General features: G+C 40.6%; 1 protein-coding gene across 1 annotated transcript in view; it reads right to left on the minus strand.

The window, feature by feature from the left end:
- USH2A (usherin) overlaps positions 1-15723 on the minus strand; it is a 579889-nt gene that overhangs the window by 134599 nt on the left and 429567 nt on the right. The window contains exons 48-49 of the mRNA XM_044449731.1: positions 9672-9840; positions 6211-6432 (exon numbers count right to left, since the gene is read on the minus strand). Coding sequence (XP_044305666.1) covers positions 6211-6432; positions 9672-9840 — 391 coding nt within the window. The remainder of the gene's footprint in view (positions 1-6210; positions 6433-9671; positions 9841-15723) is intronic.

Genomic DNA, 15723 nt, shown 5'->3' on the forward strand with positions numbered 1-15723 from the left:
GAAATAAATAAATGATTCAGGGCTAAGTTACACAGTTGATTAAATGGGAGACATGCAACTTGTCCTAACCTTTTATTTTTAGCATACGCATATATGTACATACCCCTGGTCCAAATCAGAACTACTACACTCAGATGGGGAGAGGTTAAATCTTTTGACCAGTTGATCTTTCTTCCTAAATCTCACCCCCTTGCACAGAGAGAAAGAAAGAAGAAAGAAATTTCATTGATGCCAATAGGGTTTCTTTAGCCTCCACGGGGATAAGGAATTTAGGGAGGAAGTGGCTAGGTAGGAAGATTTAACACCCACAACCTGCAGGTGGTGGCCCAAAACAGATCGGGACCTTTCATAGGTGGGGAAAATAGGATCAGTGGCACAATATAAATTTGATGTAGTGTATAATTAGCCCTTAGTGAAACTATAATCAGGCACTAATTTCACCTTAGTGAAACTATAATCTGTTGCCCACAGAACACGTAAGCCTCTGAACATGGGTGCATCCCATGCCTTGAATGAGGCACAGTCACAATCCCTGCTGCCATCCAGATTTTTATCTAGATGACCATTTTCAGCCAACTAGACAAAATGCCAGGAAGGAAGGAGGCTAGGATGTCAACAGAAATCAGCTTGAGCCCGTGGCTCCAGCCTCCTTTCCAGTTGCCCAGCACAGCCCTTTTGCTCCCTTGCATAGTGCATTTGTGAACCTGGGGAAGCAGGCACCCATGGTTCTTTCAATACCAGCTGTGAGGGGGCAGGACAGGGGCCTGGCATTCAGAGTTCCAGCTTCAAGATTGCAGGAACTCAGAGCTGGAACTATGCGTAATCCCAAAGCCCTCCAGACAATGTCCAGAGGCCATACAATCACACCTGTATAGGATTTACTGTTTCTGTTTACTTTTATAAGCATATATTTATATTGCACCTTTTAAGAGATTATATGTTAAAAGAGATTGCACAGGAAAAAAAGACTGAAGACTCTGAAAAGCCAAAACATTGAAAAACCTCCCATTTATGTAAATACATGCATTTGAGGAAAAATAGTTAAGAATACACCTATCTATCTATACACACCGTGAAATGAAGAACATGACTTTCATCCCAAGGTACCCGTATTACACTCCTACACAACTCATCTGCCCAGAGAGAGTAGTAAAAACATAAACGCTACCCCAGCAGTTCTCTTCCAACAGCATCTGTTAATTCACTCCATTTATAAAATACATATTGACAAAGACAACTGAACTGGGACCAGGGAGATTTGATTTGGTGTGAGAAAGTCAATTCAATGTGATTTTGTTAAAGGGCTCCTGCAGGCAAATAAAAGAGTTTAAGTAATAAAGTACATAAAGAGATGTTTTACGAGCCAGCTCTTTCTTGTGGCAGTCACATAGTGCATTGCTTGTTCAGGAAAAAGATGAGATGTTATTCCTGCATTACTCTGAGTGAGACAGTGAAGGTTTCATGTGGTAGAGAAGACCGAGGTCTGATCCAAGTCCATGCATGCTATCAGCTTATCAGCGAGGGAACAAGAGGAAAGGAAAATTTAGTGCTATTTTCATTCAGTTTACTGCATGGGTGTGTATGCCCCACCCCACTGAAAATATAAGAACAATGTGAAGTAGGGTGACAAGAGGGGATTGGTTCAAATAATCAAGTGCTAGGTTGAATCCAGGTCTCCTTGGGGATCTTTACCATATCTTGGTTCTTAAATTTGTTCCTTCTACCCACCTTAAATGCCATATGTGTGCCACTGTAAGGGACAAATGCTAAGTTCTGCCCCTAGAAAAAGGGAACCAAAAGCACAGTTACAAGATGGGAGGTATTTGGCTCAACAATATTGCAAGCCAGAAGGAACCTGGAATTGTTGTAGATCACAAGCTGAATACAAGTCAACAGTGTGACATGGCTGGAAAAGAGCAAATGCTATTCAGGGTTGCATTAATAGAAGTATAGCTTCCAAATCACAAGAGCTACTGGCTCCCCTATGTTCAGCACTAGTTAGGCTCCACCTGGACTACTGTGTCCATCTCTGGATACCACACTTCAAGAAAGATGCAGACAAAGTGGAAGGAGTTTGGAAGAAGGCAACACAGATGATCAGGGAACTAGAAACAAAGTCCTGTAAGAATAGATTGCAAGAACTGGGCATGCTTATCCTAGAGAAGAGAAGACTGAGGGACATATGATTACACTTTACATGTACTTGAAAGGCTGGGTAAGTTTATGAAATCCTGCTCATGAATAACACAATTCTTGTTCAACTTCCTCAAAAGTAGGCAGATCATTATAGGTCTTCCTTTGGAACGAATACTGCAAAGCCCTTTGGGGTCACCTTGCTGAGCTGCTGTTGTTGCTGCCAAGCTATCTCCTTCTCTCCTCTTCTCTGGGCCTCTCACTGTTCATCTTCCAGCAGAAGACTTTTTTTTCTCCATCTGCCACTAGGCTTCTATCTGCTCCATCTCCATCTGCCTTTGGGTTTTTCCATGTTCCATTGCCACCCAGCTTGGGAATTTTCATTTTATGACCACCAGCTGCCTCAGTTCCTTCTGCAGATGTTATATCCTCCATCTCCCACTGACTCAAGGGAGAAGGTGCATTTCATGTTAACAATGCTCTTAAATCATCTGAGGTTTTACTCTCATAAGAATGGCTCTCTTTTTTGGAAAAGCTTTAATCAAGTTTTCCTCATCCAAGCTATATACTCAGTCATCTTTTTTCTGGTGTTATGGTACTGAGACCCTGGCACGTCACAGTCAAGGGTTTGGCATGCTCTGTGCAAAGCCATATGTCACCAATATTCACAATTGGTGAGATTAGCAGAGATTCCTGCAAGATATATTGTCTGAGGACCAAGATTAGGCCCATGGGCCAGAGGTTCTGTTTTCCTGGAATACCCGATAGGAGCTTCCTATGGTTAAATTGTCTGATCATTAGCCACTGCTGGACTGGGTTATTTTAAAATATTCTGTCATTTGGTGTGGGGGGTAGGCTCTAATCTCCATAACTACAAAAATGAATAATAAAAACCTCACACTTAGAGGTAAAGAATACACCTTGCATGCATATGTTCTTAGGTTTAATCCTCAATATATGTGGTCAAAATTTAACAGGGAACAGGGCTGAGAAAGACTCTTGCATGAGCCCTTAGAAAAACAATGCCAGTTGCAGAAAGCAACTCTAGAGTAGATGAAACAGTTGCCCAGTTCAACATCAAGCATATGTACGAACAAACAACCTACAGGAAATATGTGAAAGGTGTGGTGGTCAAGAAATTCATTATGCTGGAATTCCCTAGTAGTGAAGGAAGAAGGGGGCTCAAGCTAGTAACAGAAACACATACTATTCAAGAAACTTCACTGTTATCATTCCATGTGCTCTCCACCTTTCTGGCCTGCACAATATTGACTTACAAGCGATAGCGATGAGTGCACTAGATCTGTCCTTGCCTTGCCATTGTTGTCACCCTCTCCATGTGGATGGAAATTGCTTGCAGAAGAAAGCTTCCTCACTTTATGGAGTGTCTCCCTGACAGTTTAGATGCCTGGAAATAGGGCCTTTAGTTTCATAAGAATTCAAACACCAAATCATTTCTAAAAATGACTATGGGAATTCCTGTTCAGTATTCAAATACATTTCTATCTATCTAGGTGAACTGGGGAAAAACAACTAAGAAAAAACTAGATCTCTAAAAGCATTGTAATACTTTATGAAAATGTTTCTAAATAGAGAAGGATATTGATTGACAATATTTATTTTCAAAGCTCAATCAATGGACTCTATGTAAAATTAAGAAACACCTTTCATTCTGGTACTTCAAATAATTCAAATACTAGTCTATTTAATTAATAAATTATCTGTTCATCTGACTGTACTTTATAAGGAGATATAATTTCTATTGTTGTTACCATAGCAGAAGAACACAGAAGTAACACAGTTTTCCCAAAATGATTAAGAAGGGTAATGGTGCAATTTATAAAATAGATGTTTGCAATTGCAGTTCATATATATCATAGTTAAGGATCTTGTTTACATGTTTGTTTATCATGAGATTGTATATGTTATGTGATTCCTGCAGCTAGAACAATTATAGAAGTTTTGCACAATCTGTGCGGATGTCATGTTGAATACGCCTGGGGGAATGTGTGATCTTGCCAAATCTGGAGCATGCTGGACGCTTAGGTTAGACCTTTTATTTTAGCCTTGTGATGATAACATGGGAAGAAGTTGTATGCATGCCTTTATGGCAGGATTAAAATGTAATTAATAAATTAATATGAGTACGAGGATTCTCAACTTAGTGATAAAGCATGTGCTTTGAACTAATAAATTATTTCCAGAAAGCTTTTTCAGAAGCTAGGCTGATTGTTTATAGAGGGCAGATGTGTAACCAAAAGGTACACTTCTGTTTCCCTTCCCCCTCCACACAAATATTCTGTCTATCCCAACAGTGTAACTTTATAAATGAGTAAGTAGAAAAGTGAAGTGTTGGCATATGCAGCACTGATCTAGCTTGATTATTGGTATAGCTCAGCATCAGGCAGTGTAACACATATGTCTTGCTTAAAATGTGGTACTATATGGTGCCCACCATGTTGGACTTCCTTTGGAAGCAGTGGGCCTCAAACTAGTAATTAAAAGTAATAATTTACAATAAATTATTCTGTTATGTTTTTGTACAGCCCAATTTTCTTTCTGGCCTATTATAGACAAAAGGGTTTCATAGGGATATGAGTGCAAAGGATCTTTCTAAAATGGCTGAACTGGGAATAAGTGAAGATGTCCTTGGTTCACTTTCTGATAAGAATTTACCAAAATCCACAAATGTCTTCATTACTGAAATTTAAAATAAATGGATGCAGGAAAAAGCAAAACTGACCCAACTTAAACATTTGGCTTGGAATTGAGCTAGGGTTGCCTCTCTTTTCTCTAACAGATTCTTCATCTGTAGCAGCTGCATGGAAATGATCTACAAAATGGACCTCTCCTGTCTAGGAATAGCTATCCCTGTTTGAATCTAAGCAGTGGAGATGGTAAGCATTTAACTTTGTTTATTGTTTTGGTAATAACAAAAATCTCAAGTTTTTTCATAAGCAGACTAGAAATTTTGCTTTAAATAAATGTAGGAAAAAGGAAAACTGACAGGTTCACCCATCCTAGTATGAATTCATCATTACATTACAAAGTTACATATGAATAGCTGTGATTGTTCCCAATTTTCCAACATACATCTGTGTCAGGTTGATGTCAGCTGTTGAAATACTAATCGTTATTTACCATCCAAGTGCAAGACAGAGGTATCTGCAAGCTTCAAGGAACACCAAGGTTTGTAGAAGTATGAAAATATTTGCAGGGACCTGTCAGGGTGAGGTAACATCCCAAAACAGGCCTATGAGGCTGTAGCATGCTAAGTAGCCATGGGATGCTATCTACTGGAGGGGAAGGGCAATGGAAGGGAGGCAGAGTCACAGCTTCCTAGCAGTGTTTTGGAATATTGTACACTGAATCTTCATTTTCCTGAAGATTCCACTTGTCCTTCCTGTTTTCCCTTTTTTTTTTTTTTTTGGATAGAGGAGTCTTAAATGAATAAACTGATAGGATGCAGGAAGAGGCCGCTACTATTGTAAATTGCTAATCAAACTTCTCCTTTACAGCATCATGTATGTATGTACATATGTTTTTAAGCTGTGTATATTGTTCTCTATCACTGAAATTAAGTTCTTACAGGAGGATAAGTACAGCTGGAACAATGCAAGGCATTCTTGCTAAACTCTGAAAGCTGCAGTTGTTCTGTCCAACAACTGGTTATCAAGCAACTGGATATTCCATTACAGAACAGAATTTAACAAATATCCAGTCCCATTGCCACCCATAAAAAAGCAAGGAAGCACATTTTTCTAGGGAAAGGCCATGATGAAAATGAGAAATAAGCCTCTATTTTCTCCATTTCTTACAGTCCAAGGTACCTTGTACCTATGATTTCCGCTTGGAAGTTCTTCCTAGACTTTTCCAGAAGCTCTGGTTTGATATCACACTGCATCTTAATATAAGATTATGTGATTTTATTATATAAGATGAGAATGGGAAGCATTCTTTGCTTTCCTCTAATAGTCGGAAATAGGTGATCTGAAAGCATATAGACCCATATCTTAATTGAAACTTCTTCACAAACCAAAAACAAAGCATATTCCTGAGATACTTTAAAGGGTGTACCTGATGTAGGTCGATAGATGCTCCCTTTCTCTTGATCACCACAACAGATCAAGTCTTTGCTTACTATTTGTCCACCACAGCATTGCTGATTGAAGCCATCATAGAGTGCTCCACCACAGCATATTTGGTTCCCTGATGTGGAATAAGGAACACCCTGGCAGCAGGAGTCCCCAATCCCAACAGGCACCCAGTTGTGTTCTTCATTTGGGCAGCACACCTCTCCTGTAGGGTTAAACATAGCATAGAGATTTTGCTCAAGACAGGCAATGAAATCCACTCCATCCTAGCAGTAGCAGGATTAGGGTTAGGATGACGATGATGGTGAGGTGGGGGTGACTCATACAAGTGGTTTCCAATCTGAATATCTTGAGCAGGACAAATGTGAAGGATAAGCAAGATGAGAGAAGGAAGGGCCAGGATGTCACAGAATGCTGGACTGGGACTTAGGAGATCCAGTGTCTAGTCCCTGCACAGCTGGAAGCTCACCAGATAACTTAGGACAGATCATTGTATCTCCACCTTGCACTCATAGGGTTGTTATGAGAATAAAATGGAGAGGAGAAGGACCATACTATTTAAGCTACCTTGGGTTCCTTGCAAGAGGAAGAAAGGCAGGGCATAAATGCAATTTAACAACACCAACAACAATAGCAGGTGAGTGTTTTAGCTTAACTGCGAACACATAAGCTGTTTCTGTCAAAGGACATTGTCTATGTGGCCTTTGGCTATATTTTTTGCATGAGTTCTGGTGTGTGTGTGTGTGTGTGTGTGTGTGTGTGTGTGTGCACCATGGCCTATTTTAGGGCAATATGAATGCTGTTTAACTGTCACACAATCCAAATCAGTGATAGCTCCATCTGTACACAGTTCATAAACTTATTCTGACTATTTTCAAGTTAAAGTACACCAATCTCTCTGACTTCTTTCTCCCATTTGTGTTGCTTAATTCTTGCCATGGTGCACTGTGACTTAACATTAAATATATCTAAAAGTTATCTAAGTGTATATGCTCATTGCCATGAATTAACAAATGATACCACCAGCTCATGTCGAACCAAATAGATCATCGGCTGAAGGCAACATAAGGCACTGCCTCATGTCACTGCTATAGTTTCCAGTTTCTAATATATTTTTGGGTAGTTAACTTTAAGAAAAGCACAATTGTGCACACATCCAAAGAGATATGTGCTCTTATCTACTGTATACAAGTTGTATTTTACTTAGGGTCCCTTTCAAGAGCTCACTCCACTCCATCAACTATGTTGGAAACTCTTTTCCAAATTTAATAAGCAACTTTGAAATTCAGCTGAAATGCTTCTGAAGAAAGTGTCCAAAATCCTCAGTGTGTGCATACAATCTCATGCTTAAGTCACCTTGATAGAAGCCAGGTACAAAGTTCTGGTATGACATTCTAGGAAGGACGTTGTTCACTTTTCCCACAAAGCCCCAGGGAGACAGAGAAGTGTGATGAACGCTAATATTATTTACATGATTATGCTTTGCAAATCCATTCTTCCCATCTTTGCTTTGGGATTCATATCTGCATGTTTGGCTCTCCATTCACAGATAACACTACTACTCCTTTCCTGAGTTGCAAGATTCATACTTGTAGTAAAGTACTTTAAGCACTTTTCTCATGTCATTCAAGCTGGCCAAACAACATCTAGAATACATGCATGCCAAGATTGCCCTGTATAAATATTTTTTTTAAATTAAGTCAATAATAAACCAAAAGGACAAGAACAACTCTTTGGAGTGTCAAGAGATATAATCTGTTTAGATACTTAAGTGCATTTCTCTGCTGTCCTCAGAATCTAATTTCATGACTGAACAGAGGGAGGCCTTCAACAGGGTATGTAAGTTGTATCAATTGGAAATAATACAGATTTTTTTATTTTATAAAAAGGACCATTAGACACAAGACACAAAGGATCAGTAACCTTCTCATTAACCTCTCAAAATGGGATCCATTTGAAGCCAAGCTTGAAAATGTTTTCTCTCTGAAAACTACCATGCAGTCTTACTAGTTAATTGTTATCCTTATCAAAGAATGACCCACATTAACATTTCGCTTGGGGTTATTAACATATTTATAAAAAAGAGAGAGAGAAAGTGACCAATATTGTTCTTGTTGCTTCCCTTAGGAAACAAGAGGGAGGAAGAAAGCAGTAAGTGCATGTTACGTAAAACTTCCAGCAAGCAATAGATAAATATGCTTGGCAATTGCTTGATGAATTTGAGTTTTTCTACCGAGAGGATGGTTTATATCACTGGCCTTTTATTTTGTTTTGTAAACAGTTAAGTGATACCATCCAGTGGGTCTAGAGGTCACTAACAATCATCTTTATATTTAGTATCTTAAGATTAATGAGACCAGCATAAACCTCGCCTCTAGTTCCACAGGACAGCATTTTTCTCTTTTGGATGACATCATGGGTAGCATTCTAATACTGTGATATATGAATGACTTTTGAAGGCATTGGAATTTAGGATGTGCTGCATAGCTTGGCAGAAATTCAAAGTACTTCTGAGCATGGGGAATGTGTGCCAACCCATGGGTAATGCAGTCAGTTTAGCTCCTGACCTCACAGTTGTCAGCAAAGAGGTGTGGAAAGCTTTCTTTGGACTATGAGACTTGCTCTATTTAAAGATATGTCAAAAATCCTCATAGCAAATTATATTTAGAAAGATAGTCAAATTAAAAAATATCTTTCTTCCATTACGAGCTCATGCTTGAACTGACAAATATTCCACCATGTTGGAGGGTTTTGTCATATATATAATACGAACAGATTTCCAGAATAGTACCGATTCTGATCATCTACAATAAGCCATCCAATACAGAATCTTAAAAATGGTGCTCTGCTTTTAATGAGAAGTTAGATAAATATCTAGTGGTAATAAAATAGAGATTGCCCCATTTTCTTCAGCACTGAATTGATTACTGGACTCACTTTGTGGATATTCTACAATGCTAAAGAGATTAAGAACATAACTGTACTCATGCAGCAATGCACATGCTGGAATTAAAATGGGATGAGCTAGGATACCTAGAAAAGAACACCAAAATGATAATCTGGCTATACTGTCACCAGATTTGGCCACCTTGCTAGGATACTTCATGGCAGAAGCGGAAAAGATTGAGATGCTGCCAAGATACTTCATATCTCAACAGCACATCTGTCCTCTCCTCCATCTACCTAACTCTATGTCCAAGGTCATTCTTCTGACCCTGGAGATGCAGCCAACATGGTTATTTCCATGCTATCTGTGGAGACCTGTGGCACCCTGAGCATGGCAACCCAGCTACAAGGTTGGAGCAGTTTTCTGACCTCAAAGCCAGACCTTCAAAAAGCAGTATGGCCTTCTAGATGATGTTTAGTAGCCATAGGATCATGCTGTTAATTACCATATTACGTAGGCTTAGTTTTGTTTGGCCATTGCAAGAATTTGCCTCTTACCTGCTAATACCCTTGTGTAATAGCCACCGCAGCACCGGTGGTCTGGTTGCACGGCATGCATCTGGCTACCACAACAAACACCAGATGTACTGGGATTAAACAGGAAATACTTGTCCTCACAGCACTGGAAACCGGGGGTATTATTGTGTAGAATCCCATTGCAACACACCTAAGATAATTAAGAAAGGAGACACAGTGTGTGTTAAAAATATAATGTATCTCCTAGTATAGCAACATCACAAAAATGCAAATATAAATTAGAACTGCTACCAATATGATTGTTGAAGTGCACATGCAATTTCTAGCATTGTTAGTATTTCATAAAATTCATGGTATCCAATCAGACTAAATCAAATGAATTCTTATTTTGCAGAAGTATAGCTTTACATTATCTCATAAAAGAACAGATCAACAAGGATACTACACAAGACTGTGATACCATGTAGGGATCACTTGTGAAATATGATGTTCATCATTTCTAAAATATGATGTTCATCATTTCCACACATGATCAAGGTTTGCAACTAAGTCTTGGCCCCACCCACTGTAAACAAGCTCACTTTAAGTGATACACTCTCAGTGGTATGTGTAAGCTCAAAGATAACTGTAAATATTGAAGGTTATTTGGCTAGACACGTGAATATCACAGGAATTTTTACAAGGAGTGCTAAAGTTCATAATGGATTATGTCCTTCACTTCTCCCAAACCACAAGGACAGAAGCATTCTGTGGCCAAAGAATGCTGACTCTTGGAAAATACTGCTGATTGGAACACTGAAACTTCTACTGCAACTATCTGTTGCAGCTCTACCTGTAACACCCATATTTTGCTGCTGTATTCACTGCCTGGACGTGGAGAGCATGGAATATTGTGTGACAACTTAAAGATTTTAAATCCGAGAAATAGTTGTCCAATAAACTTTTTGGAGATGTGAATTTTTACCATGCCTTCTTAACACTCAGTATCTGTCATGCTACACTGCAAACAATGGTAAAGTGGTTGGCCTTTAAGCATACTTTATATTCTCCTTTAATATTAATCTTTTCTATCTCCCAGGAAACTTTAATTTTTTTGTGTTGAGCTGACATCACTTCACTATTATTGTAGAATGATTTCACATTTTTGTATTTCAGAAAGGATACATCTGTGTTAGAGCTGTGTCACTTCATTCTATTAACAAAATGGAATGCTTCCTTTGTGGCAAATGATTCTTCAAACAAGGTGATCTCAAGTCAGTTGTGTGTGTGTGCATGTGTGTGATATTCTGTTTAAAGTAAAATTTGCATGGGGATGATTTTTGAACAGGTCCTTTAACTACAGATTTCTTTCTAGATGTTTCTGGGATGAATTATGCACTTGAACAACCAAATCATTATTTGTATGTTTGAACCTGTACAAGCAGGCTGGCATTGTGTACACACCACATATACAAAAGGGAGAGTTGATTCCTTGTAAAATGCAACATTAGGAATTGCATTCATCTCATTTTCACCGTGACCAGATGGAAAAGGTATTTGCGAGTGTAGCACATATACTTAAAGGATAACTTATTGATCTTTTGTTTTTATTAGGGTTGAGGCAAAATCACACAACTTTGTTTTCATTTTTGCATAGGTCAGACATCCATCTCATTACACAATTGTCAATCCATGTTTTGCACACTGGTTGCCTATTTTTTTAGATAAAATATACTTCATCAAGAGGTTCTTGGATAAATGAGAAACATATAAATAAAATCAATGAAAATAAATGCTGATTTTGACCAGCTTCCACAAAATGATTGCTATTCCACCTGTTTCTTGACCATTTGGGAAAAGGTTGCTCTTAGTGGGTGGCAGCAGCAGCTGTGAAGTCCTCTCCACAGAAAAGCAAAAATAAATAAAAATGAAAATTTCAGGCTGCAAAGGCAGGCACATCACATTCTCTTCCCCAAACTGCTTTTCAGGAATGGGGTGGGGGGGGGGGCAGGCAAACACTGAGTTCCAGCCACCACAGTCTTGCAGTAGGCTTTTCACTCCTTCGTGGGTGAATTGTGGGAAATATGCATTCACCTCCTCCCTTTTCCTGAAATGTCACAAAACAGTCCGGGGCGTATGCATCCCCCCCACCCGTTAAGCTTCTTATTTGGGAAAGGGAGTGGGGAAACTATCCCATTAATTCAGCCAAAATGCTTGTTTCAGTCAAGGTCGATGCAACTCTCATTCCCTTCTTGCTACCAACCCCAATGCAGAATTAAATGTTATCAAAGTCATGTGCTCCTGGAAAACAACCCTAAGCCTGGTTACCCAGGTGTCATCAGTGGCCTCAGTGTTGGGAAGCAATGAAGCAGCAGTTGGAGGTGAGCCAGGAACCAAGGGCTGTGTGACAAGCAAGTAGCTGGCAACCAGTGAAGGACAAAGCAGAACACAGCAACAAGCAGCATGCTGGAAGTCAAGGCCAAGCAACTGCAGACTGAGCCAGTGTTGTGCCACGGTTGCACTGGGACTTGGGAGACCTGGGTTGCACTCCCAGCTTGGCCATGAAACTCAGTGGCTGAATACGGACCAGTCACTAGCTGTCCAAATAACCCTCCTGATGATGGGTTTGTTTGTTTGTTTATTTAAAACTTTTTATACCACCCACCACCAAAGTCTTGGGATGGTTTGACAGCAAAGCAGAACCAAACAAAATAAAATAAAATGCAGCATCCCAATCAGTCTCCAGCGATACAACCCATATTAAAATGACATTCAAACCTTAAAATGTTGGGAAAATTAAAAGGTTTAGTCTGGTTCCGGAAAGAATAAAGCATCAGTGCCAGGCAAACCTCTTTGGGGATCGTATTCCATAACCTGGCCCCTCTGCAGAGAAGGTCCTTCTCCAGGTAGCCACTCTCCAAATCTCCTTCAAGGAGGGCTCCCGGAGAAGGACCTCCCAGATCTTAAGAGGTAGGCAGGCACATATGGAAGGAGACACTCCTTCAGGTAACCAGGTCCTAAGCTGTTTAGGGCTTTATAGGTCATCACAAGCACCTGTTTCTGTCCATTCTGAAGCCCCACAGAGCTTTAAATCAAGTTATAAAAAGATCCCTTTTTCCATCATATGCCTGTCAGGGTACTGAGATATTCAAGAGATGCTCTTCTTTGCATCCCACAAACAACAGAGGTATGTTTGGGCAAAACAAGGGGAAGGGCCTTCTCATGGACTGCACTCAGGCTTGGGATACCATTTGGAACAGCATGTGATGTGTAGAAGGAGGCTGCTATAGGTTGGGGAGGTTGAAGAAGACTGGTGCCCCACGGTGCACAAAGGGAAGCACATTCCTTTAGCACAAAGCCATTAGTGAATGCAACTGCTTTGCATACAGATAGGCCCAAGTTCCTCTCCAGGTAAAAGTGGCAAGAAGAGGGCTAGGAAATACCTGCCCCTCAGTCCTTGGAGAGATGCTGTCATCAGAGCAGACTGTTCAGCACTGAAAGAACAAGCAGTCTGATTCGATAAAAGCCAGCTTCATGTGTTCATGTGTTCAGGAAGTTACAGATAATCTAGGACAGGGAGGGGATCCTATTTCAGTATTCACCAAGAGAACCATAAGGCCTGATTTACATGCACCTGTATGCTTGCTGAATAATATTCTAATGCAGCACAGATTGAAAATGTGCTTTTTGAAGGTGAGAACTAGCTTTCTAAAGGCAACGATGAATTCAGACTGCCCTTTTGGTTGTTTTTTATTCTATTCCTCCTTCCCCGCCCCTCTCCCCTGTCACAAATGTATCTGTATCAACAGCCCATCTGTTTATCTTAGTCCAGGTATGATCAGATGCTGAAGTCCAGACTTCTTGCCTCTTGGCATCACATATACCCACCAGCTCATGAGCTTAATTGAAATGTATGGCAGCAAGAAAATCTTTATCTAAATTTTGGCAGATTGATGGTGCAACAGTGACTGTTATCTGTATTGGTGGAAAGCTGTTAACTAGTGCATACACGGGCTTACTATGGTTCAGCACTCTTATTCCTTCAGGCACTAACATGATCCACGTGATTAGTCCCATTGAGTTCTTCTGAGCATGCTGGGCAATCATATGATGGCTTTCATATTTCCTGCTGTAATTACTTTTAAACAGGTGAGAAGCAAACAATCAGACTGAGCAGAAGATAAAGAAAATTACAGAAATTAGCGCAGTTTATGAAGCCGAGCTTTTATGCGATCAATCAGTAAAACAAAGCAACCCGCCTATTCCCCAGATACCTTTATCACAGAGTAGCAGAAATCAGAAAAATCTACTTCTCAGAAAAGGCAGAATTACTGCTTTAAAAATGAGAGGTTGAATTGAACCAACCCCCACTCCCAGGTTCTACTAATTTGTATGAATTAAAATTCAGAACCCGGTCTTTGCATTTGAGACCTTTCTTTCCCCAGTGCAACAGTGGTGCTCTCTCACATTAATTTTGAATTACTGCAGTGCTGTGCAGTCCGGTTCTGTGTATGTTTACTCAGACATAGGTCTCACTGAGTTCAATGGGACTTGCTCCATAGAAAGTATGTTCAGGTTGATAATCCTATTTTTAAGGTACATCAATAGCCACACATAGTACAACCATCAGGGAAATGTCTCTCCACCTTCTAGGATGAGATATATTTATCTATTTCTAAATGCACCGCCATAAGAAAGAAATAGGGCTAGATAGAGAGGGAAGCAGCTGAACCAGAAGCTATTAAAATGCAGCATAAATGTGGATTCTCTCTATATTAACTGCGCTTGTCTTCTCAGATGGACACTTTTTTATGCTTAGCTGATGGGCCTTACTGGCCATCTCAGCACTCCATAAGGGCTACATAAAACTAGCTTCAGTGTTTCTTTTCCCTTTCAGGCCCCAGTGCCCCCTACCTGCATTATGTAGAACCTTCCGCAACCCCAGGAGGTATACTGGCAGCAGGAGCAGGGAAGAATGATTAACATTGCCTCCTGCCCTGTTCTGCTACATCAAGAACCTCCCACAGATGGAAGGGAGGCCTTCCATCTGTGGGAGGCAGACTCTGGATTCAAGCCACGGTGTTTGGACAGCTTTGGATGAGGTTGCATTCACAGTCTTCTGATGACATGATCCTCTCTTGTGTCTTAACGTGAAGCAGCACAAGCTAGAAAAGGGATAAATCTCTTCAGCTCAGCCAGGAAGTAGTTTTGCCCTGGCTTCCCTTGTGTTGGAGGGAGGGAGGGGTGTGGCGCCTTTTCCCCCCCACAAACCTTCAGTTGCTTTCCTGCCTCCCTTGCACCCCAAATAGCCTGGTGGACTGCAGTGCCACTTTCCCCTCCATTCCCTTGTCCTTTGAAAAAATCAACTTTTCAGCCCTTCCAGATTGTGTCCTTTGTCCTCTTTCCTTAAGAGGCAGCTAGTGGAAAAGCATGCCTACCCAGAAGTAAATCACATTATCTTCAGTGGCTTTGCAAAGCAGCAAATCACATTGACCCCGGAGGTGCTTACTTGTGGGAAAGTCAGCACCGGAGAAGGGCTGTAAGTACAAGGGCTTTCAGGGGTTTACAGGTAGAAGGCAATGCAGGTGCTAGTCCTGTTGTCCTCACTTTGGGAGGTTTAGGACAGTAGGAAGCAGTAGTGCCACTAGCCTCACCACCCCCTTTTCCTTCCTCTTGAGGGGATGGAAAGAGTTGCCATTTCCCCTACTCCTTTATTAATCTCCTTTGCTCTTCTGCATCTAGGCATCTTTTTAAAGGTTTTTAAAGGGCTGTTCCCCTGCACGCAGCACCTTTCCAACTCCTCCTAGTTCTTCAGCAATTACATTTCTGACACACAATCACACAGTGAAAACTGTGCTCTATTCATTATCACATGCCTCAAGTATGAGAGAGGAATGTAGCATTGATACTGTGAGTCTCCTCCATCATAAAAAGAAGAAAGTCTAGTGTAGATCTCCCTTTGGTCACACTGACAAAGGGCACAAAATGTTCTTGAAGCAAAGCAGTGTCCATGCTCCCCGCTATGTCCTCCCACCCTTGCCACACATCCTGGGAGCTCCTGGATGTGAAAGCTCCTTTCTTACTCTATTGCTCC

Source organism: Varanus komodoensis, unplaced genomic scaffold (assembly GCF_004798865.1).
Source record: "Varanus komodoensis strain SLA01 unplaced genomic scaffold, ASM479886v1 scaffold1, whole genome shotgun sequence".
In the NCBI taxonomy this organism is placed as follows: Eukaryota; Metazoa; Chordata; class Lepidosauria; order Squamata; family Varanidae; genus Varanus; species Varanus komodoensis.